The sequence below is a fragment of the Thamnophis sirtalis genome, unplaced genomic scaffold, assembly GCF_051295495.1.
Source record: "Thamnophis sirtalis isolate CommonGarterSnake01/CBP01778 unplaced genomic scaffold, rThaSir2_p1.2 scaffold_8, whole genome shotgun sequence".
Lineage (NCBI taxonomy): Eukaryota > Metazoa > Chordata > Lepidosauria > Squamata > Natricidae > Thamnophis > Thamnophis sirtalis.
The window spans coordinates 45,264,004-45,290,308 of NW_028261388.1; the positions used below are offsets into that span (position 1 = coordinate 45,264,004).

The following is a 26,305-nucleotide window of genomic DNA, read 5'->3' on the forward strand; positions in this document are numbered from 1 at the left end:
TGCTTTGTTTCTAATGGCACATTTATTTGCATGATATAAAATTAAACTTAGATCATCCAGATGTATACATTTAAAACTTGCAAATTGTGTTTATGATATTATAAATCAGGTAAAAGGTGTGTCCTCACAATATTTAAATATACAAGCCACAAATTCACAGTTAAGCATTACTGTTATCTAAATATTTCTCACCTATATCTTTTGAGATATAAAAAATAAAACAATAAAGAACTCAGGACATAATACATTCAAAGATAAAGCTTTAGTTATGAAAGCTAAAAAGTGCATAGCCAGTTTTGATACAAAAATTAAACTTCAGCCTATGCTTTAAGAATCATACTCTGTTATTGTATACAAGAAGGGCCACTTTTAAGTCATACACCAGTCACATTAGAATATGCCAAAAAAGTGATCTCTTTGTCAAGTAATGTGTTACCATCCTCCAAAATTTTACTCAGAATATTTAGAGTTTCTGTATACACAAGCTTTAGCGACCATATAGTTAAAAATGAGTGTTCTTTTATCCATTTAAAATCTTATTAAATCATAAGCTTTTTAACCTTTCTCTTGGTAAATCAAAATCCTTTAAGATAATGGTATCAACATCAACATCATTCTTGTTGATGTTGTTTGTTGATGATGTTTTAAGATAGTGAGGTTTTTTTTTCCCCTTTACTTAATTCTCAGAACAAGGAAACTCACCAGGTTTCTTTATTCTTTCCTGGAATTTTCAGGATCTCTCTTATATTATATATTAATTGTATACAGTACATCCAAAAGTATTTAAGAAAATGAGGCTTTGGGGGGTTAAGGTGACCATAAAGGGTACACAGTTTTGATTATGGAAGTAATCAACACAGTTCAGTTCCCGCTCATGGAGATGCTCACAGGGACATCTAACTTTCCATAGATCCTCACCTTGAAGCTTATATATTACTGGTAGAGTAACCTACACCCAAATGCATTCTCGCCTGTGAAAACCCTATGGGTACCTTTAGGTCCATTATTTTCCATTATTTTCATTTAGCGGAACTTCCTTCTGGGGATTGTCCAAATGGCATTTCAATAAAGGCAGATAGACTGGTAAGCCACTTTGAACACCTGGAATAAAATGAGGAAAATGCAACAAATAAAAAAGAAATTCCAGAAATAGAACTTAAAACAGAAACCATGATGCTTTTGATTGTGAAATACTAAGTTAGTTTTCCCATTGGAAGGCTTGAAAGAGGAAAATAAAACATTTACACATGGTTTACACAATTGAAATACATACCAATCAGCCACACATATCAAAGAGAGGAAAAATGATTGATTTATGCACATTTAATACACAAACACAATCCCTCATTACATTCTGTATCTTATTTTATGAAGGTTGGAGAAAGTTTGAATATCTTGGACAGTTAGTAATTCTTTATATATTATTTTTGAGAAATATAGATATAAATTCTAGTTGTAACAAAATCACTGTGCCTCGTTGCTCGTTGTAGTAAAATTTACTTCCCTTTACAAAACCATTTGCATGTGCATGAAATGATAAATATATTTTTAAATGCTTGAGGTTAGTTCAGACATAAATTTAGATCAGCTAATTAAAGTGATATAATCTACTATATTTAAACCACTGAAGCAAAATCTAAACATTTGCCACTGCAGTTTGTGCATGCAGTTGCTATATGACATGAGTCTGTGAAGGCACATACTGACTTGAATTTATATTTTTCATTGCTCAATATATACATATATGAATCTCCTGTGACAGGTTATGCTGACCCCGAACATGCAAGGTATTATAATGGCTATAGGTAAAGCCACGCATATATATGACAGGTGTGGGCCAGAAGCAGGGTTCTTTCAGGTACAATCAATACTTTCAATTTTTCCTTTTCTGACTGTTTTTGTACTTTAATTTGTCTTTGAATTTTTAGTTTGTTTACATTTAAATGTTTTTTGTTGAAATTTCATCATCCGTACTTGGTAGTATTTTTATAACTTAATGCAGTTTTTACTTTTCCTTGAAATTAGTAAAATTGTAAACTTCAGTACAAATTTCAGAAAGTGGATACATGCTTAAGAATTAGTACACTAATTCAGATATTAAGTACTAACAACAATGATTTAAGTAATAGGGGTTTGTTTTTAATATTTTTTAATACTGTTTTTAATCTTTTAGAGTCATTAAGAAAGTAGGTTGCAAATACATTTCCTAAATGAGAAAAATGAAGGGTTTGGTGGTTATCTAGTAATGCACGCACAGAAAATTGATGAAATTGCATATGATATTAGTGCATTTACTTACTAGGAGAAACAATAATTATGGCTATAAAGTTAAGTGTTTTAAACATAACCAGCCACAGACTTGCTTTCTATTATAATTGCCTAAACCTGCCTTTTGCAATAATTTTACAGTTACAACAGTTGAATTGGTGACTCACTTTATGGCTATAAAGTTAAGTGTTTTAAACATAACCAGCCACAGACTTGCTTTCTATTATAATTGCCTAAACCTGCCTTTTGCAATAATTTTACAGTTACAACAGTTGAATTGGTGACTCCCTTTTCTTTTCTCTATTTTTTTTATTAAGCACATAGATCTGTCAATAGATTAACAGATATATCAGTCTTTATTGCTTGAATTAAATTATGCATCCTAGCACACATAACAACTGATAAGATTTTTTTCTCTTCTTCTTTCTGCTGATAGCAAACATAAAAACACATATATGTAAAATGCAAAACATACAGTTTTGATCCCAAAATTGATGTGGATTTAGATCAGCGGTTCTCAACCTGTGGGTCGTGACCCCTTTGGGGGGTCAACCAACCCTTTCGCCTAAGAGTCCTGAGTGTGGCTCTTTCACAACCCGCACACCCTGACCCCGCATTGGTGCCGGTCGGGGGGCTGAAAATGGAGCCATGGCGCTCGACTGGCAGAGGCGGCAGCTGCAACGCTGCTGGGTGCTTCTGCTGGGCGTGTTGCCCTCGCTCTCGGGCACCTGCCTCTGCTACAGCCTGCTACTCCTCTGCTGCACTCCCCCAGCCACCCCCTGACAGTGCCCACTGCCCAAAGAAACTTCTGCAGAAGTGACGCGCCTACCCACCTTCCGCCCCTTGGCTGGCCGGTGGGCGATAGGGGCGGTGGGATCAACCAGGCCAAGGCAGCAGTGGCCAAAAGGCTCCCGCATGCGCTGATTGGGGGTGTCAACATGGGAGGCACCTGCACCATGCTGGAGTTCATCCGCGACCACCCAGGCGTGTGTGCCCTCAGCACCAAGCCCTACTTCTTCAACCGGCACTACAAGCGGGACCTGGAGTATTACAGATGAGGCAGCTCAGTGGAGCTCAGGAAGTGGTCGCCATGGGAACAGGCGGAGGGAGAGCTGCCCAGCAGCCCCTGCCCATCTCACCGGATCGTCTGGCCGCGGTGCTCTGCTTTCCATCGGGCCTGGAGCGTCAGAACCTCGAAGCACTGCTCCGCATCTTGGGCTCCCCAGTGACCCGCCAGCTCACTTTGGTGCCCGTCCTGCGCCCCTTGCACACTTTCCCATGTGCCCTGCCAACCCTCCGCCTCCTCACCTGGTTTGAGGCAGCGGCGGGAAGCGGTGCTCCTTCCCGTCCGTCCCCCGTTTCCTGGCCGAGACTTCCTCTTGTGTGACCCCCTCTTCCTCCTCTCACAACCCCCTGACCAGCTGTGGTGGGGCTGGGAGGGTGGGCACACATGAGGAGACCCCCCCAAAAGCGAGCTCCAAAGCGCAGCAAAGGTGTGTGCGGGGCGGCTGGCTGTTTGCTTAAGAAGGGTCTTAACAGAGCACAAAAGGATGTGGCTTCTCTCCTGCACTAAGGCTTCAGCCATGACCTTGCTGTGTCCTCCATGTCTTTGGCTGAGAGCGGATGGCACAAGCTCAAACTTGAAGTTGCAGAAAGAGAAGGCTGCCTAATGGGCGAATGTGGTGCAAAGTGAGGTACAGGGCTGCTTCGCTTCTTCACTAAGGCTCTGGTGACCCTCCTCCTCCTCCCTCTCCTCCTCCTCTCATGTGAGGGGGAGGGATGACACAGCAAGGCTGGGGGATTGTGAGAGGGAGAGGAAGCCACCTGAAGGGAGGCTTCCACCATGGCTGGCGATTGTTCCTCAGCAGGGAGAGAGAGACAGAGAAGGGAGAGAGAGGGAGAAAGAAAGAGATGGGGAGAAGAAGGGAGAGATAGCCGGGAGGGAGAGAGGGAGAAAGAGATGGGAAGAGGGCGGGAGAGAAATGAGAGGGAGAGGAAGGGAGATAGTGAAAGAGAGAAATGGAGAGAGAAAGAGATGAGAGGGAGGGAGGGAGGGAGAGAGAAAAAGAAATGGGAGAGGTAAATGAGAGAAATGGAGGTGGGAGAAACAGGTAAAGAGATTGGGGAGAGAGGGAGATAGAGAGAGAGGGAGAAAGAGAGAGATGGGAGAGGGAGAAAGAGAGAAGGGCAGAGGGAGAAATGTGTGTGTGTGTGTATTTCCCATAGAAAAGAAAACAGCCACAAAACCTGGGAAGCCATGGCTAGAGGGGAGTCAGGTGACTTGGTGGGAGTGAGTAACATCGAGTTGGCCATGCCGACTCAGATTTTGTGGCTCCCGTTGTTTTCTCTGGGAAATGAGCCCAAGTGGCTCTTTGAGTGTTTAAGATTGCAGACCCCGGCCTAAGGCCATGAGAAAACACATATTTTCGATGGTCTTAGGAATCGAGACACTGGTTCCTATGGTTGGGGGTCACCACAACATGAGGAACTGTATTAAAGGGTCGCGGCATTGGGAAGGTTGAGAACCACTGGTTTGGATCATTCTAAAAGTTAAGTGTAAAATTTATTCTAAATTTATCTTAAAGTGGAAGATCAATGAATTCAATCTTCCTGTAACATGGTATGGAATTCATATTCTTGTTCTAATTATGGAAGCTAAATAAAGAAATTTGCATTAGAGATAGCTGAAGAAATTAATAAAAGGAAAGATTATGAATCCCTAAGAGATACGACCTCAGAAAAGTTACATGTGTAAATAAAATGACAATGAAAGCTGATTGGAGCTGATGGAATATGGATTATTCCCATAATGCAAGAAATTTTCTTTATTTGCTTGTTTCTACTCCAGAAGATAGTATGTGTAATAAAGATTAATGATATATCTCTGAAGCATTTCACAGCTTTTCTCTTACACGTGCATTTTATATTATTACATGTTTGTTTATTTTTTTTACTAAAATCTGAGTATATTTAACTCAAAATATAATAAATAGATGCATTATATCAAGCGTAGTTCCAAAACTGTTAACAGTCATTTCCTGGTTCAGCTTTAATGTGAAACAGAAATAATTAAGATCTTCCTTGATATTTGCATAGCAGCACAAAGGAGTGATAAAAGAATCATATGTATACTTATAAACTTGTTTTAGCCTACCATATAAATCCAAAACACACTTGCTTTTCAGTTAAAACATAGCTTAGCAAATCTGCATGGAAATGATCACATTATCTTCATTATAAATATATATGTTATGAAACTGAGCTATATTCCTAAACAAATAAGATTCCAGATGCGTATTTCAAATTGTATTGATTCAATGATATATTACGTTTTTGTTTTATGTCTATGTGTCGTATTTTTAATTGTATTAGTGTTGTATATGACTGTATAGGAGACAATGACAGCACATTCTTAATGAATCTGTTTATTTTTCATTTGTTTAAAAATACTTCAGTTCTTTTCTATGCTTTGTGTATAAAGATTGTATGTATTGTAACTTGTTAATTGTACTCTAGCAGATGCATATTTATTAAACACTGTTTGGATGCAGTCCAGTGCTAATATAGAACTAAATTTGATTAAATGTTTCGACTATGCAGTGTAGTATAAAACATTGGTCTGATACTATGCTTTCTTATTTTTTTAAAAATTCATTTTACTTAGAAATAAAAAAATAGATTTAATTTAAATAGATTTTTGTTATACGTTAACACAAAAACAAAATTTGTAATCCAACATTATTTCTAAAGAAATGCTAATTGCAGTCTATATTTTAAAGGTTGTTCAATCACACAATTCAACCTGTTTGTTATTTTTAACATTTATATATAATTTTAATATGCCTATGGCCCATATGTTTTAATACAATAAGATCTTTAGTTTTGAAAATGGACAGTTCAATAACATCCACTTTCATTTTGTATTAAGGCAATAAAATTTGAATATGCAAGATTACTCAAACTGGCCCAAGAAGACACACCACCTGAGCGTGATTATCGTTTGCATCATGCAATTGTATACTTCATCCAGAATCAGGCCCCAAAGAAAATAATTGAGCGAACATTGTTGGAGCAGTTTGCAGATCACAATTTAAGCTTTGATGAAAGGTAATTTTGTAAGCAGGCTTGCATCAAAAAAATTTAAACAAAGATTCTTAAGGAGTAAAGAACTGTAAGTATCATTGGTTTAAATGGATCAGCTTTAAAAAAAATATTCTGTAAAAAAAAGTTATTTTTTCTAATTCATATTGATCCAGACTATTCCATTACCAAATTTGAATGTAGTTAATGTTTTATTTATGCTAAATGTTAGTGAAATAAAGTGTATTATTAATATGTTTTATATGTTGAACATTCCATCCACACCCTAGGAATATATATGAAATATATATGAAGTCATATGTATTCTTGTTTGAAAGAACTATTGTTTCATTTTCAGTAATACTCAAAACTTTAAGAAAAACTATGTCATACTGCAACTGTAGACCCACCTTGTGACACTACATTGTGTTTAACTTAGTATAGATGTAAAAGTCAAGCTGACCCTTTCACACACCAAAATACACCCTTGCTCGCAATAGCAATAGCACTTAAACTTATATACTGTTTCATAGTGCTTTACAGAACTTCTAAGTGGTTTACAGAGTCAGCATATTTCCCCCAACAATCTGGGTCCTCATTTTACTGACCTTGGAAAGATGGAAAGCTGAATCAACCTTGAACTGGTTAGGATCAAACTCCTGGCAGTGGGCAGACTCAGTCAGTCTGTAATACTTCACCATGGCACCACCCCTGTAAATAGGTTGATGTTATTGTAAAATAAATGTAGGGGATAGCAGATATATCTGAAACCAAAGCTATGAATTCTTTGCCTGGAATGTTACAATTATGTTTGTTGCTCTGAAGCATGACTAATATTATCTTCATTAATTCATTTTCTTTTACTTCCTAAGGTGCCGTAATGTGATGAAAGTGGCTCAAGCCAAACTTCAAATGATAAAACCAGATGAAGTCAACATGGAAGATTATGAGGTTAGGCTTCTGCTTTGAAACTTGTTTAGTAAATTGTATTTTAATCTACAGAATAGACAAAAGCTTCAATACAGCCACAATTAATTTATAACCAATTGTTGGACATTTTTATAAAACTAGTGGCTAGAACTACCTGGTTTTAATTTTAAACTTCTTGCAGTTATTTTTATGTGTAAAACAGGAATTAAAAAGGAGTGGAAAACATATTTTAAAAAATCAAGTCAGTAAAATGTATTGTACTTTTAAAAACTATTGGTTTTTCTCATTGATGTGAATGGCTGCAGAGTTTTTGCAGATTTGCCTTAAGTACGTGACATTAGTGAATTTAATATTTATTTCTCTTTTTGTCATTTCTGTGCAGTGGTGGCACCAAGAATACATAAATTTCAGAGAGACAACAATATATCTCATGGTGGGATTGGAACATTTTCAAAAGAGGAAGTAAGAGAATCCAAACACTTATTAAAGTTATACAATATATTTGAAGCTACTGTATACCCCCAAGGAAAGATTATTATATTGAAACATTACAAATACTGTATTAAATTTAGAAAATTTATAAAATAGTACAAAGTTTTCAGATTTTTCTCCACTGCAACTAATCTTAATGGTGAAGGATTCCTAATGTAGACAGTGTATCAGTTATATTCTTTAAAGGATGAGGATGTATAAGTGAGTACAATTCCAGAGCGGGCAAATTTTAATTTCTTCTATAAACAATGACCAGTGGATTCTGTTTCTTGTTTTTCTATTTTTCTTTTTCTAAACTATATTTTTTATTTCTAACAAAACAGAAAATGCTTGTGAAAGAAATTGGAACAGAACCCCAAACCAAAAGATAAATTAATATGTAAAAGGGTAGAGAAGCCTATGACAGAAGCAATGTTCAGTTATTATTCACAAAAATAGTAAAATAATAAAACAATAAAGCTCATTTAAGTCATGCACAAATATTGAAAATGTAAAAGGTTCAGACACTTAAGTATCCTTATACAAAACTGTTCCTATGGGCATACACTGATTGTTTTCCAACTATAATTTCAGGTGCTGGTACTAGGAGACAGAGAAAGAAAGATGATAGATGAAATTTTGTATGTTACCGTCAATGTGTGAAATTAGACATTTTATAGAATGCCAAAAATAGAACTTCGGAGTATGAATATTTCACATGTTTCGTAAGCATTCTATGAAATGCCAAAAGGCAAACCAGCAAAGTATAAAATTCTCCTGGTAAAATGCCATTCTAGCCTTCCTTGTTGCAATAAGTAGATTGGTACTGATATTTTTCTCTCTCTTTTCATAAAAAAGTTCTATTCTTTATTTTACAATTCTTCTCTCATTTTCATATACATGTTTTCAATGAAGGGGGTTAGGGTTAGGGTTAGAAAAACTCAAATAGTGCAAGATCACGAAATGTGATCTGGGTCATAGAATTGCCAAGAGTTGTACTTGACTAAATAGATACACCTTCAACACCAACCCTAACCCTTTTCATGATTCCCTTTTCATACTTTGCCTGTATAGTTCTTGTCATTCTGCATAATGCATAGGTACTCTATACAATGCCTAGGAAAAATATCTGGCATATTAAAACAACACAGACTTTTCCCTAAAAACGCCACATACAATGCCAGCTTTTCATACATTGGATCAGAGGTGGATTCCTACTGGTTTGACCGAGTAGATAGTAACTCGGCCTGCCACACCCCCAAACCAGTTCTCTTGGCAGCACCATAGGCGCTGCCATCTTGTTTTTTGCTTCTGTGCATGCGCAGAAACTTTTTTTAGTACTGTGCATGTAGTGTGCATGAAGCGCGTGTGCACAGTGCATCCCTGTGCAAACCAGCAGCCGGAAATCACCCCTGCATTGAATGGATGGATGGATTAGATGGATGGCCCCACTGTACTTTTTCTTTCCAATATAAAGATTTAAGCAATGTTGTTGTTTTATTCCAATGTTTTGTATATGTATAAATATTGGTTATATGATGGCATACATCAAATGTATATACATTATTATAAAAATGATCTTAATGGCATTTGAAAATATTTTTGTTTTCTAGTTTTAAAGAAGCTTTGTTATATCTAATATGTGCATATCACAAGAATAAAGAACTATCAGCAAATGGTTTGTATAGGGGGCATGATGAAGAACTGATATCCCATTACAGAAGAGAATGTTTGCTGGTAAGTAAAATTAATATTTGATTCCCATGATTCCAGTAGGGTATAATTTTTATTTTTTTTAATAAAATCATAATCAGTTCAAAATCACTCTCAATAATTGTATGAAGTTTAATACCAATCTTGCTATTAAGACGAGAGGATTGAGCCAACTTTAGGCTTTTCAAATTTAGTTTGGTATGTTATTTGGACTGTTTTGCGTTTTTTGTTACAGTTGTTTATTACTTATACTGAAGTTAACTCTATACCTTTTGCATGAGGAAAAATGTCTATTTGAAAAATTGGATCTCTCTGGAAGTAGTATAAATATTTACTGTTGTGGTTGTTTTTTATTGCATGAAGAAACTAAATGAGTGTGCTGCTGCACAGTTTGAATCTGGAGATGATCAACAGGTAAATAAGGGCCTGGAAATTATGAATGAGCTTATCGTCCCTTGTCTACCATTATTGCTGGTGGATGAAACGGAGGAAAAGGATATTGTTGCTGTGGAAGATATGAGAAACAGGTGGTGTTCATACCTTGGACAAGAAATGGAGCGTAAGTTCCCTCTGGATATAACTTTTTAGATATACAGTATATACAAATTATATGATTATAATTTGCTTGAACAAATTGCATTTCTTGAATTTGCACATATTACTTGAATACAAAGCAAAATATCTTGAATTTCTATTTAGGTAGGAGTGATTTTAATATATCCTTAAAGTTAATGTATTGGAAATGGGGAGAGAAATTGGGTTGTCATGATGAAAAATTTAACATATTTTACCATTAATAGGCACAATCTGTCAGGTTGACCAAAAAGCAAAACACATACTTACCGTATTTTTTGGAACATAAGACGCACCTTTTTCCCCCCAGAAAAGAGGGTGAAAATCTGGGTGCATCTTACACTGAATACACCATATTTGGCCCGAAACCCTGCCCAACGCATCCAGTTTTTCGCAAAAATGGAAGGTTTGGGAGGCCTGCAAAGTGCTCCCAGGGGCCAGGAGGGCAAAACGAGCGGAAAATAGGCCTGTTTTTCACAAAAACAGGGCTGTTTTTGCCCTTCCCAGGACCCAAGAGTACTCTTCAACCTCCCACATCCTCTTCACACCCCTCTTTTTTTGCAAAAAAGGGGGCTTTTTTGGCTCTGTTTTTTGCCCTCCTCAGCTGCCAGGAGCATTCTACAGGCCTCCCACGACCTCTGTATGCCCATTTTTTTCCCCAAAGCCCCCATGTGTCACATTTTTGCCCTCCCCAGCCCCTAGGAGCACTTTACATGCCTCTCAAACTATCTACATGCCCCCCCCCCTTTTTCCCCCCCAAAAAACGGTGTGCAGAGGGTTTGGGAGGCCTATAGAGTGCTCCTGGGGGCCAGGGAGGGCAAAACCTTTTAAAATATTTTTTACCTCTTGGTGCATCTTTTACTCCAATGCATCTTATAGTCCAAAAATGTGGTATTAAATTTAATGTATTGTATTATTTACATTTGGTAAGGATACAAACTCTGTATGATAACACTTGACATACACCATGTTTTACTGTTAAAACCTCTTGTTAAGTTGTCATGAGGTGATCCATTGAACGATCCATTAGCTTTAGTGGATAGGCTGACACTGGAAAGTTTGTTCTTATTATTAACCTTGCTCTTTATAATGCAATAATTATTCTCATCAGAGATACCCATATGGATTTGCAGTCACAGGAAGCAGTTTTATAACTAGCTAGAATTAGTCATCACTGAGATATCTTACAAGATGTTTTGCTTGCTCCTTGATAATTGAGAAAAATAATTCCAAACCTACATTTTTTTCTTTACAGCTAATTTACAAGAAAAATTGACAGATTTTCTGCCAAAATTGCTAGATTGTTCTACAGAAATTAAAAGCTTCAATGACTCACCGAAATTACCTTCTTATTCTACCAATGAACTGTGTGAGCGTTTTGCCCGAATCATGTTGTCCCTCAGCCGAACTCCAGCTGATGGAAGATAAATACGGAAGACCTTCCTTAAGCACACTGTATAAACTGTTTTTTATTCTTAATCCTTGCCTTCCTGTCACAGGATTTGCTTGTTGCTGCTATAGTTTTTAACTCTTTCATTTTAATAAGTGTAAGAAAAGAAAGCGGATTGTACAGAAATTAGCCAGACTGCAGAGAATATTACTGAGAATCGCATGGTACTCAGTTCCTAGTCAGCCAGAATTTGTGCAACATTACAAGTCTGATTTATTTTGGCAAACCTGCTTTTTTGCCACTTACCTGTTACAGTATTATTTCACTTTTAACTTAAGATCTTTTACTTCATGAACAGTTTTCTGTTCGGTCTGGACTATTCTGTGACTCCATCAATTTTAAAGTGACCAGTGTACAATACATGATACCTGGTAGCTTGTAAATTACATCAAAGAATAAAAAAGTTTTATTTATGGCTGCTTTGGTTGCAAATGAATTATATTTTTTTAAATGAGAAATTTATATTTGTGAATTATAAACCTACATTTTGTACATGGTATATAGCATAATTGATATATTGATAATGATAAGTAGTGCAGGCAGGCATAAGATCCTTGGAAAATTGTTGATGTTTAAATTATACTTAAATACGTAGCATACAGAAAGGTTCAGGCATTTAGACTCCAATGTCCTCAGCCTATCAAGTTGTAATTCTCTGGTGGTCATTGGCTTCCATTTCCAAAACCAAGTGGCTGTCTAAACTAATAAGCGATCCTGGTATTGGTCTTACCTGCCTACCTAGCTTATCTGACTCTCATAGACTTTGCAGGACACACGTTCTTAGTTCTTTAAATTGGAAGAACAACCACTGCACAAACAACTTTAGGACTTTGATAGCAGACACTAGGCAGAATAAAGGCAATAGGAATTACAAGTAGTCCTCAACTTAACAACAGTTCATTTAGTGACTGTTCAGACTGTTCACTTATTGAACAGGCATTGAAAAAAGTGACTTAGGACCACTTTTCACACTTATGACCGTTGCAACATCCCTTTGGTCACATGATCAAGATTCAAATGCTTGGCATCTGACTCATATTGGGGTCATGTGATCATTTTTTAGGACTTTCTGACCAGCAAAATCAATGGGGAACCCTGATTGAATTAACTGTGACTAACAATTTCAGTGATTCACTTAACAACTGTGGCAAGAAAAGTTATAAAATGAGGCAAAACTCACTTAACAATTGTTTCACTTAACAACAGGAAATTTTGGGCTCAATTATGGTTGTAAATTGAGGACTACCTGTACTGCTGTTTTCAATAATGTAGTTTCTGTGTCCTCTGTATAAAATTATGTAAAGGTAAATTGAAATTTCCATTTAAGGATTATTTACATTGTTTCTCATCTGTTGCTAGAAATACATGGCTGACATATTAGAAAAACACAAATTGATAGGGATTTTTAAGATTATGACTTTTCAAATATGAATAGTATAGTTAAACACTTTTCTATTATCAGTTATAATTTAAAATGTTAAATTACACATACATAACTGCAATTGTTGCCAATTTTTCCTGTGCAAAGAAATGTTTATTTACATTAAATAACACTAACAGAAAAATCAGTGTATTGCTTTAATTTATAAGTGATTTATGTGGTCAAGAGGTAACATGTTTATTTTTCCCTGTAAGTCTCAAGACACACCTTGCAAATAATTTCTGCAGTGATTGGGTTATTATCAAATGCATGCAAATAAATAAATTGAAATACTTCAGTAGCCACCTAAACATTAGTTTTTTTCAATGTTAAACCATTAAGCAAGCAAAACTAAACATTGCTTTTTTATAAGAAGCAGTACAGAAGTGTTTTGATAATATATATCTATCCAAGACAACAACATGGTATCTTCAAATTTGACAAATGAAACATCTGAATATATATGGTTCTTTATTTTTGCTGCTAACTTGTTTAATTTTAGATGTCAATTTTATTTTTATGAGATATGATAATATGAAAAAGGTATATTGCAACAATATTTTATTTTATATATATATATATTTATACATTATTCCATTTCTAGGATTCTGGGTGATTACACAGAGGGAAATTCTGTTAATTCAAAATCTGTAAAATATAATAGAAACCAAACAGGTTAAATAAGGCACGGAATCATTCTATAACTATTCTTTCATCTACTCCTTTCCTTCTCTCCATAAGAATACAAATCAAGAAATAACATTTTAATGCTAAATCAAGAAATTGACCTTAATTTTCATAAGATTTACCCATATCATGACACTTAAGAGTAAGTTCTGGATCTGGAATCCTGTAGATCAGGGAATCAAACTGGCAACCCACGAGGGCCAGATGCATTACACACAGGCCACGCCCACCCCGATTCTGCAAAGGCAAAAGCATTGCAATATCTCATGTGATATCACGTGACGCAATCAAGTTTGACACCTGTGCTCTAGATCCTTTTTAGTATATTTGTAATTTGCAATTTTGTAGTTTTGTAGTTTAGAAATATATTATTGCTATCCTAATCCAAATCAGCAGTAACAAATTCTTCATAGAAGAGAAAAATAGATTAAAAAAAAAAATAGGCACTATATTATCTCAATATTAGACTTTTTGAATTACCAGTGCTTATTTATTAGATACTTGTTAAAAAAATTACATAAATATACAAACTGAACTAAAAGACTTTCTTTACTGTTCAATTCTTCCCCATCACTACCTGCTGTGATTTCTTAAATTTTAAAATCAAAAATCCATTTTAATGGATAATAACAGTGGTACTGAAACATTTTAGTGGTCTTTTGAAGTGCATAATTCCTCCTATTTGCTAGTGTTAAATTAATGGATAATAGCCTGAGTTGTTCTTTATTGGATTATTTTTAATTATCCATTATTTTCCATTTTATTTCTGTAAGAGACCTATTTCTGTATATAGAACAAAATAATTTCCTGACTTATTGAAAAAGGCCTTTGCAGCCTTAGTTTTATCAATTTTCACTCAGGAGTGAACAGCCCTGAATAACACACAGTAGTATTCTTTTAGAGTAGTAGTCCTCATTTTAGCAACCATTTGAGGTTATGACAGTATAAACAAAGTAGCTTTGCAAGCAATCTTTAACATTTATTAGTATCACAGTATCCTGTAGTCACATGATTTTCATTTCTGTTCTTCACAATTGGCTTGCAGCAAGCAGTTAATAGTGGAAGTGGAAGTAATAGTTGTGTTCACATGATGTGTCAGCTAATGAAACACTTTGCTTAACATCCGAAAGAGAAATGAGATTGTAAGCTTGTTATGGTCAAATGATTTTCTATCTACTACTATGTTTTCCTGAAAATATGACATGTCTTGAAAATAAGGCCATGCCACATTTTTCGGGTGGGCAAAAATATAAGCCCTCCCACAAAAATAAGACCCTGGAAAACCCGTCCACTCAATGACCTAGCGGTATCCTGAAGACTCCAAGCCACAGGAACCGGGGGGGGGGAAGGGGCTTGTGTTGCTTGGGGCCTTCAAGATACTGCTAGGTCAGTGAGTGGTGCTATGCCCAGCTGGAGAGGGGGGTTGCCAGGCGGCTGCTCGTGAGCAGGCTTCTGAAGAGCCGGGCGCAGCCTTAGGGGCAAATGGCTGTGCTGCACAGTCGCACCAGCGCAACACAGCAGCCATGAGGTAACCATGCTCACAAGCAGCCACCCGGCAAACCCCTTTCCAGCCGGGCACAGTGCCATTCACTGACCTAGGGATATCGGCAACCAACGTGAGCACCTGTTCACCACCCCAGGCTCCCATGGCTTGGCGCCTTCGGAATGCCACTAGGTCAGTGAATGGTGCTCTGCATGGCTGGAGAGGGTGGTTGCATGAGCAGCTGTTCCGCTCACGCTCCTCCCAGCCTCACGCCCTGGCCCAGCTCTCCCTGCTGAGCCAGGGTGCCGCCATCCCAGCATGGCTTTTTCTGCAGCTTCCAAACCACAGAAGTAGGCTGCCGCGTCTTCTGACAGTTGCCACTCTGGGAGTACACTCTATGGTTGTACACTCTGGGAGTACGCTCTGCTGACAGCTGGGCCACAACCATAGAGCGTACTCCCAGAGTGTACAATCCTAGAGCATACTCCCAGAGCAGCGACTGCCATAAGACTAGGCAGCCTACCTCCGTGGTTTGGAAGCAGCAGAAAAAGCCATACTGGAATAGCGGCAGCGGCGGTGCCATGGCTCTGCAGGAAGTGATGGGCCAGGGCATCCTGAGGATGGGAGTGGGGAGTGGAACAGCTGTTCGTGCAACCCCTATCTCCAGCCATTCAGCGCACCATTCGCTGACCTAGGGGCATTCCGAAGGCGCCAAGCCATGGGAGCCAGGGGGCAGCGAACAGGTGCTCATACAACTTGGTGATATTCCTAGATCAGTGAATGGCACTCTGCACGGCTGGAAAGGGGGTTTGCCGGGTGGCTGCTTGTGAGCGTGGTCACCTCATGGCTGTTGTGTTGCGCTGCTGTGACAGCACAACACAGCCATTCTCCCCTAACGCTGTGCCCAGCTCTTCGGGAGCCCGCTCACAAGAGAGCAGCTGTCCGGCAACCCCAAAACAATAAGCCCTCCCCTGATAATAAGGCCCAAGCCATATTTTGTGGGTCAAAAGAAAATAAGACACTCTCTTATTTTCGGGGAAACGCGGTATCTGTGGTGCTTAGTGATGGATTTCCCAATTGTGGGAAATCCCACTAAGTAAGGACTACCTCTAATAGTATTTTATGCTGGAGGAACCTTATTTCATCCCACTTTCATCCCACTTTCAACTGATTATGAAAATATTTCCTAGCAATCTTAAAGTTGAATCAGTATGGTTTATTATTTGAACCTCGAAGGAAGATGACCATATTATGAATGAAAGCATTTTAACTTTTACATGAAAAAAGATACTTCATGTGGATTTAGAAGAGTGAGCTCTAGTATAGGGATGCATTCATTGTGACAGCAGAATTCTGGATTTTTAGTAGGGTCATCCCCACTATCCCTATATGGAAATAATTTGGATAGAAGTTGGTACTTTTCTAATTTTATCCTTTCTTTTAGAAATAATTGGAATAAATATATTAATATGGAAAGACATGTATTTAGTCAATCCCACAATATTTTAAAATTCTTACAATACATAAAGAACAGTTATTAAAATTCTCAGTTGCAATTATGTAAGCATATGTAATTGTGTTAAAAGTTCTCTCTTTTTTTGAGATGAGTCTTTTTTGTCAAGCCATTTAATTCATAGAAGAAGATTAACTGTTCCTTAACCCTCTTCTTTGCAACCAGATGATATCAGTAGTTAAGATCAAAGCCTCAATTACTGACATCCTACTGTCTTGTACTACTTTTCAGAAAATGATGGGTTCTAATATTGCTCTCAAAATTCATAGTTCTACCATTCTTCACCTTTCCCACCAGGTAGATAAACTAGAAATAATCTGAGAGTTTATTGGAGGGCAGACTGGGAAGAAGAAAAGATTTTTTTGACATACAGGCACAGTTCTTCTCTATGGCAATATCCAATATATGCATTACATGCAAAACTGTGCATGCAAGTTCCATGTAGATAATTTCAAATGGACCTTTTTACAATATGTAGTTTCACTCCTCCCCTCCTTCTCCCACACAGCTTCTTTCCGTGCTTTCATTTCTGGTTTCGTTTCTATCAAGAAGATGGAAAAATAGCTTTCCTGGACACATTTATCACCATGGACACCATTGTCTTCACCAACCTCTAGTCTGAAAACTATAAGCCTTTTCACCAGCTATTTCACTCAGCAGATCAGCTTGATAATTCTGAATCTCAAACTACAAATTCATTCTCAATACAGAAGTATCAGTCCACCTGCTTAGTCTAATGAGAAGAAGATCTAGTGATGACATAATAGCAGTCTTCCAATATTAATACATGAAAACATCAAAGAGAGATCCAACATAGAACTAAGGAAAAATTTCGTGACTTAACAATCAGTGGAGCCTTTAAAAGATTTGCTCCATCACTAGAGATTTTTAATAGGAGATTGGACAGAAATTTTCCCAGAAAGGATTTCCTGCTTGGATGAGGTGGGGGTTGGACTAGAAGATCTCCAAGATCCCTTTCAATTTTGTTATTCTGTAGAAAAACTCCAGGAATGCCCAACAGTCTCCTGCGCCATTAGTTAATTGTTCTGCCATTTTAAATGTTTTCAGCTAAACGTGCTGCATTCAGCGGTTGTAAAGAGGCATGGAACTTCTCAGTACCTATGACACCAAATCTTAATTTGGATCCACAGATTTCTTTTAAAAAAGTGTTTAACCTTGAGACTATTGTAGCATCTCAATTCCATCAGAAAAGCTCGCCTACCACACAGGTGTAGCTTCAAAATGCTTGGAAGACCATGTTTTCTTAAAGCTCCTTTACACATAACTCATCATGAGGAAATAGATTGACAACATCCCTAGATGTGACAGTTAAAAAGCTTAAAGCAGCAGCTTCTCATGAGTTGGATTACTTTTCCTGTTCTTAATCAAGAGGAGATAGGGTTCTTCAGACCCGAATATAGAAGCACAATCTATTTCAAACTATCTTGACTATGAAAAAAGCTATTCCAACCTTATCTCAATGTTCTATTTTGAGATTAAAAAACTTCCATTGAAATCTGAAAAACTATATATCAGAAAGCAAGTTTCAGTACATTAGATGGCTTCAAATGACCATTCCACGGGACAAATTCTCACTAGGTGAAGTGAAATCAGCTTCGGGCAGAGAGTCTGCAGCCATTTTGAATGAAATAAAACAATGGGACAAATACTTAAAAATCCAGGATAGGCATTCTAATATTTAAAACCATAAAGTCTAATTGTCTTAATTGCTGACTTTAGTAAACCCCAGGCATATTAAAAGTTGATTTGTCCAATAGTTATAGAAAACCTATAGTACAGACACACATACACACATACACGGGGGGGGGGGGAGATTTGAATTTCATTTTTTAAATGAAAAATGAAATGCCAGTGTGTTCACACAAAAAAGTGACAATAAAAGTTATTTTATTTAGACATAATATTTTTCTTGATTGTATATATTCTATGTTCTATATTATTTTCTATATTATCTTTCATGATTGTTCCTATATATGTTCTAAATATGTCTCATTCCAAAATTATATTGGTCAAAATATGTTGTGAAACTCTTGGCCTATATTTAGTGGTGAGAATAAGGCTTCAAGTTTTCAGTGGAGAGAGAGTGACATCCAGTGGCCATATACATAATTTCTAACACTAGGAATTCAAGAAAATAGTTATACGTATATATTTTGTGTTTCACATCAACAAGTGATACAACAACTAAAAATAAGTGAATTGCAGTGAACCTTGTTTTGCTTATCAGCTAATTTTGACATCTTATGATACGGAAGTAACTTGGACATTTTCTTTCAACATTTCTCATTAGGATTTGCATATCTTTTTATAATAGCCATCAATATGGAGAGAGACTATGAGAATAATTACCACTTACAGATATATCATGTACAATATTGCAAATACATTGAAACAGATTTCAGATAGAAACTTTTGAGTGCTTCACAAGAATTAAGATTGAAGGTATGATGAAACTGACTACATGACTAGGGTTAAGATAAAACTAGCTTGGTTTTAAGCAATAAATCTATTCAAACTCAGTTCTAATTCTTGTGACAACTCTATTACAAATAGGATTATTACCTGCCATTTATTGCTTTTATAATTATTTCAGTAGTTATCTTTTGTTGCTTAAACAAGGATTTAGTTGAAGCTGATGCATTTAGAGCCCTGCTAGCTACCTGCTTATACAATTCCAGGCAGTTACTATATCTGAAAATAGACAGATGGTTCATTACAACTGCTTTGATTTCATGGCCTGCTCCATTAACATTAATAATTGATAAATCCATGTGCTATTAACACATGTGCTATTATGAAAGTGAATTAAAATTTATTTAAATGCCTCACTATATATATATATATATATATATATATATACACACACACACACACACACACACACACACACACACACACACACACACACAAGTTGTCACATTCTCACTGAATTAAGACAGTAGTTTCCACTAGTGGAAACTGCAGTTCAACCTTAATATGTTTTAAACTGGTGCACTTTTTCTAGCCCCTTCTGGTCCATTTTCATCATCTCATTGTCATTAGAAGGTGTGCCTGAGCATTAGAAAATATATATATATATATATATATATATATATATATATATATATATATATATATATATATATATATATATATATATATATATATATATATATATATATATATATATATATATATATATATATATATATATATATATATATTATTTAACTCTTAAGCAGGGGTGGTATTCAGCCAGTTCTGACAGGTTGTGGAGAACCAGTAGTGAAAATTTTGAGTGGTACAGACACTGGCAAATAGGCTGCCTCCACTCCTGCTGCCTCCCAGCTGTTATTTTTTTGCCCTGAACAGGAGAATGGAGCTGGAAAGCAGCTTAGTAGGGTGGGGAGGGAGTGAGGATTTTGCAGTAACTTTCCCCCAGGAGTGGGGAGGAAATGGGGATTTTGCAGTATCCTTCCTCTGTCACGCCCACAAGCCACACCATGCCCACAAAACCACGCACAGAACCTGTAGTAAAAATTTTTGAATCCCATCAAATGATGGTTGTTCAGGTAAAGGGAAAATCAATGTACTATGTTTCCCTGAAAATAAGACCCAGGCTTATTTTCTTTTGGGCTCCAAAAATAAACACTAGGGCTTATTTGGGGGGCTCTTTTTTTCCATGTACTTTAAGAGTATATGGGAGGCCCACTACTTCTGCTTGTTCACGTTGGTGCAGGAGGCCACGCAGCAGGCCATTGCCACCACTGTGAGGTGGGGGAGAAGCTGCTTCATGTGCCCAACACTGGCATACCTTAGAGCCCTTGCAGCCAGGCCATCCATGCTCCAACACTGCAGCACCACAAGCAACCAGACAGAATGGGTGGATGGCAGGCTGTGCAGGTGCTTAAGTAGGGTTTTTTTTTGGGGGGGTAGGGCTTATATTGGGTGCACATGCAAAAACATGGTGGGGTTTATTTTCAGGATAGGTCTATTTTGGGGGTAGCATGGCATATCATATGCAGGAGAAGGCAAAAAGCTTTAAAAGACTTCATGCTTTTAGCATTATCACAGTTGTGACTTGCAGTGTCAGTGTAAATGACTATAAAAGTTTTTGTATTATTTTGAGCTTCTATCTCAGGCCTAATACAACAGTGAAAAACAAAACAAAAAAATATGAAAAAAATGAAGAAAAGCATTCCCTGAGATAGAAGGCTCATTTGTTCCTTTATTATCTTAACATTTTTATTTATTTTTTCTTATTTATTGTGTTGTATGAGGCCTTAACTAACAATGACAATATCAAATAAAATGATAATTCAAGTCCAAGGTACAAAAGCTAAAATGTGAAAAATAGGGGCTACAAATTTCATGCACCCTTTACTTACAGCAAATTTCTATGCAAGAAAATTCCTAAAAATAGACAGCTCCTGAAAACATCCCACTCCAAGACTCTGCCAGTTGGCAATCTGGTAGGGATTGTTAGTACTTATTCATGGGGAAAAAACTGAGCTACTCCAAGCTCTAAAAAGTTATACATACCAGACACCCCCTCACGGAAAAATCTTTTCCAATTTCCTAGCCATATTTCTCAAATGATAAGCAAAATGCTATCGCGTTCATTACCCTGTACAGACAGATTTTCAGACTAGATGTAGGAATTTGCCTTTCTGTCCTAGTCAGATTGAAATCATTATATTAGCTCAGATTCTTGATACAACTAAGCTCCATTTGAAAATGTGTCTTAAATCAAGTCCCTTTTCTATATTTTCAGAAATGTCTTCCTAAGTCATCAGTGCCAGTGATGACAAGCATCCTGGTTTATTCAACAATTTAATATGATTTGGGAAATATATCTTATTTGGAAATTTGACTGAATCAGCTAAGACTCAAATCTCAAAATTAAATATTATTCTTTAATAGTCTGGCATGACTATTCTCACTTTCCCATTTACATATGGACCAGTCTTCCAGAAATTTTGTCCCATACTTCAACTTCTGTCAGCTTAGCCATCATGGTAAAAAGCAATGGAATGTGATAAGCAATAAGCACTTAGACTTATATACCACTTCATAGTGCTTTTATAGCCCTCTCTAAGCAGTTTACAGAGTCAGCATATTATCCCCAACAGTCTGGGTCCTCATTTTACCCAACTTCCAAGGATGGAAGACTGAGTCAACCTTGAGCTGGTGAGGTTTGAACCGCCGAACTGCAGCTAGCAGTCAGCTGAAGTAGCCTGCAGTGCTGCATCACCTTGATGTTGTTCAAGTCTCTGGAGTCCATCAGTATGTGAAATTGTTGTTGTTTGTTTGTTGTTTATTAAATTTATAGGCCGCCCTTTTCCCTGAGGGGACTCAGGGCGGCTTACAATCAAAAAGGAAGGGGAGTGTAGGACAATACAAAAGAAATGTGCACGAAAGTAAATTAGACAGTAAAACTCAACATTCACTCAGCATTCGGGAGGGGCAAAAATAAGATTATCCCCAGGCCTGACGGGCTAGCCAGTTCTTGAGGGCTGTGCGGAAGGCCTGGACGGTGGTGAGGGTACGAATCTCCACGGGGAGATTGTTCCATAGTGTCGGAGCCGCAACAGAGAAGGCTCTCCTCCGAGTAGTCGCCAGTCGGCACTGACTGGCGGATGGAATACGGAGGAGGCCAACTCTATGCGATCTGATGGGACGCAGGGAGGTAATTGGCAGAAGGCGGTCTCTCAAATAGCCAGATCCACTACCATGGAGCGCTTTGTAGGTGGTGAGTAAGACCTTGAAGTGCACCCGGAGATCAACAGGTAGCCAGTGCAGCTCACTGCATGTGCATGTGGAACTAGCCCTGTTTTTGCAAGAGCACCAACATTGTCATGCAGATTGCTTCAAAAATTCTGAGTTCATTCTCATTTTAGCGTACATGGCTGATATCTTCGCAGCTCTCAATCATCTCAATCAACAGATGCAGGGCGGTGGAGTCAACATCATCGAAGCAGAAGAAAACCTGAAGGCTTTTCAAAAAAAGCTACCGTTATGGAAACGACGATTAGAGAACAATAACTTTGCAAACTTTCTCCTGCTAGACGACTGTGTAAGTAAGATCGAAGATGTATCTGGAATCGGAGACATTTCTGTACCCGCGGAACTGAAGCAAGCAATTGCCACGCACTAGGCAGGTATCTCACAGTTGATTGTTATATATTTTAAAGCCAACTGAGAATGTAAGCAAATCAACACAACATGATAAAACCAATAAAAACAATATATCACACTGAGTATGGTCATAAAAGTAAGAATTTCACTTTTGTATTCTTTCCTTGAATGGAGTAGAGAACTGGAAGAATGAAGAACATTGGATTAAATCTGGAGTAACTTGGAGAGGGGGTGTTAAGGAGACCCTAAAAATACAATTATAAAATGAATTTGTGCTGCTTAATTTAAACCTTACATAACACAGTAAGAAATAGTTTTGTAATATTGGAATGATATTTAATAGTATTTGTTTTACAATCAATGTATTTATTCTTCATATAAAAACTGCCCATTAATATGACGATTTTAGGACAACTTATAAATGCAATGGTTGCTTTGGATAAATAGTATGCTTTGAATTAACTTTTTAAGCTCCAAAAATAAGACTTCATTTTTCCTTCAATACAAAATTATGTTCATTTCTAATTGTTTCAATTTAAGTAGTACATTTGGATTATTTTTAAATATATTGAAAGAACCATAGTTGGAAATCATCAAATCTGTTAACTAAGAAAAATCTAACTTAAAAGAAGATTGTAATTCATGTCAATCTACTCTAATTCAAAAATATATTTATTATACACATTTCCCCACAGTTTAATGGAAATGTCCATTTAAATAACTGTTTGCAGATTTCACTGCCAATGTTTTATTACTCTGTAATACATTTAAATATTGATTTTCGTTAGCAATGAAACTGAAGGTGAAGCTTCATATGTCTTATTAAATATTGACAAGTTAAGGGCCCTGTGCTTTTAACGATGTGTGGAATGTTAAAAATAAATATGTCATAAGAATGCAGTCTGAAATACTGGTGACAAATGAAGTTATTCCAAAAATCTGAACATTCCATTTTTTGACATGGTTTTATTTTTCTATTATTTTATAATGTCTTCACATTGCAAACTATGTAAATAACTTTTTTCAAAGTTCCATGTTTCAATATTTAATTGGGCTTGCATAATGGATTAAGAGCATTCTTAGTTTTAGATGGCCTGCAAACTACTAGGGAGACTTTTCCATATATTCAAAACATATTTTTCAGTGAAAGACGGGGGATTCAGTGAGAGAGTAAGTAAGATGCTTCTTTGTTCTGTGCGTGTTTTGGCTGCAGCTAAACAATACTTCTCATTGTATATAACTATCCAGAGAATTTTAGGTACAGTGTAGACTGTTAAACTCAGATAGGGTCTGGCAGACTGGTGTGAATCTTTGTGAGAAACAGCTTGTGCTTTCTGCCTGTTACAGTTTTATTTAGTTATTATTTATTTATTTATTTACCGTATTTTTCAGAGTATAAGACGCACCAAGGTTTTGAAGAGGCAAATTAAAAAAAAGAGTTATTGCACTCTGCAAACCTAACAAAAACGGGCCCATTTTTTTTTCTTCAAAAAAAAAGGGGGGGGCATGAATAGCGTTTAGGAGACTTGTAGAGTGCTCCTTGCGGCTGGGGGGCAAAAATACTCTTTTTTGCTCATTTCTGCCCTCCCCAGGCCCAGGAGCTCTTTGAAAGCCTCCTAAAAGCTATGCAAGGCCATTTTGGTGAAGGGGGTAAGGTTTCGGGAAGCAAAAAATGCTGTATTCAGTGTATAAAATGATTTTCAGCCTCATTTATGAGTGAAAAAGGTGTGTCTTATACTCCGAAAAATACAGTATTTATTCATTCATTTATTCATTCCTTCATTTTATTTATACTTCCTATTTCTTAGCCATCCATCTCCCCAAGAGATCTTACATTTATGGCTTTATAAATTAGAAAGGATCATAATGTAATGCTAAATAACGTTTGCATAGAAAAGGAATTAAAATTATTTTCAAATTAGTTTTAAAAAACAGTACTACTATCTGAATCTAATATTTCAAAGTTGTTTTGTTCTGTCTGCCTGTCTCTCTGTCTGTCTGTTTGTCTGTCTGTCTATCTTTGTTTCTTCAATTTCTATAGCCACCCATCTCAGTCAATGACTCTGAGTGGTTTACAATTCAAAAGTATTAGTTTTATTTCAAAATACTCAAATATTAATGCAATAATATAATTATAAAATAATTAAACATTAGAAATACATCACGGGTTGAAGATAAAACTTTCTAAGTAAGTTTAAGAAAAGCTTTATGTATAGCTAAAAAGGAAATAAAAATATAGGGTAGTTAGTTCATAGAAAGATTTATCACCTTGTCTTAAAATACAACAAATGATCTCTTACCTATAAGCAAATCCTTAAAGCCTTGTCAGTCCTGATAAGCAAATAGTCAATTACCAAATAGCAGAGATAATATATCTATTTCAACCTTGATTAATTAAACTTTTTTTCAGAAATATTTCCAGGTTACTCTTTTGGTTTGTTAATTATTAAGACATAAACCAGTTTCATCTGGCTATCCACTGGATATCTTTTTTTCCATATCTTTCTCATAGCCTATCATTTTTAAACATACTTCCAAATGAATCTCTATTTTGTCAGGTAAAATTTGTTCCTCTTCCATAACATCTTTTAAATAAAATCTATCTATAGCGGAAGACAATCTTAAAATTAATTTCCAAGTACATTTGTTCACAAACATCCCTCAATGTATCAAATATTAAAATATTTTGTTCTATTTTGTATTAGTAAGTCAAATTTAAGTGGTGTTCTTTAATTGTAACCTTTATTTCCTTTTGATTTTATTTAGCATCCGACCTTCAAATTCTCATCCTATCAAGTTTTTTTCAAGAATTTAAAACAAAAGCATTTTCCCATGAGAATGTTTCTTATAATCAATTTCAAAATCTTATTTCAAATCCCTATGGACCTTCAGTCTGTTTGTAACTTTCCAAAATCAACATTATTTTACTTATTTATCAAATTTAGACACTGCCAATCACACTCCATCTCCTTGAATTATAATCACCCTTTTGCTGTTTTTTTTAATTAAGCCCTTAAACTTTTTTCTTAATCCTTTAGTAAAGGTTAAAGGAAATTCCCCAATTGTTTTCAATCCAAAAGTTACTAAAAGTTGAAAAGCAGTTAATAAGCAATTTCCAGAGATGAACAAGAAATGTAGGCTACATCATAGCTATGAGCTTGATTAAATCCTTGATTCTCAGCTGTTCAACTCACAGGTCAACCCAACAACCTCGGTTCCTATAGTCTACTCATGAGAAGCAGCTGTCCTGAGAACCAAGACTCAATCTCACACTCTCTCCTTTTTACAGAAAGATTTCACTAACTATAATCTGTTGTCTGGCTTCCAATCTCCACAATAATGCCATCCTCACCCCTTCATAGTTGGCTATGAATCCTTACCAGAAGTCAGGATATACACTGGCTGGTGTTTAAGAACCAGCAAACTCACAAGATCAAACCATACTTCTCTTTCAATTATTTTTCATGTCAAACTTCAGTTTCAATTTGTTCTCTATTAACCGTAATAAGGTTAGACACTGGCTGAACAGAATGACTATGCCACTTCAGTCAAAATAAACAATAAACATTACTGATTTTA

The 26,305-nt window shown here is 36.5% G+C and overlaps 1 protein-coding gene across 3 annotated transcripts in view; it reads left to right on the top strand.

Moving 5' to 3' along the window:
• USP25 (ubiquitin specific peptidase 25) overlaps positions 1 to 11,898 on the top strand; it is a 73,268-nt gene extending 61,370 nt beyond the window's left edge. For 2 of the 3 annotated variants that reach the window (XM_087721531.1, XM_087721532.1), the window contains 7 exons: positions 1,763 to 1,858; positions 6,197 to 6,375; positions 7,221 to 7,299; positions 7,661 to 7,740; positions 9,363 to 9,486; positions 9,826 to 10,021; positions 11,291 to 11,898. In XM_087721531.1, coding sequence (XP_087577657.1) covers positions 1,763 to 1,858; positions 6,197 to 6,375; positions 7,221 to 7,299; positions 7,661 to 7,740; positions 9,363 to 9,486; positions 9,826 to 10,021; positions 11,291 to 11,463 — 927 coding nt within the window. In that variant the 3' untranslated portion in view covers positions 11,464 to 11,898. The remainder of the gene's footprint in view (positions 1 to 1,762; positions 1,859 to 6,196; positions 6,376 to 7,220; positions 7,300 to 7,660; positions 7,741 to 9,362; positions 9,487 to 9,825; positions 10,022 to 11,290) is intronic. The other variant, XM_087721533.1, reaches the window with a different exon arrangement.
• The last annotated feature ends 14,407 nt before the right edge of the window (positions 11,899 to 26,305 follow it).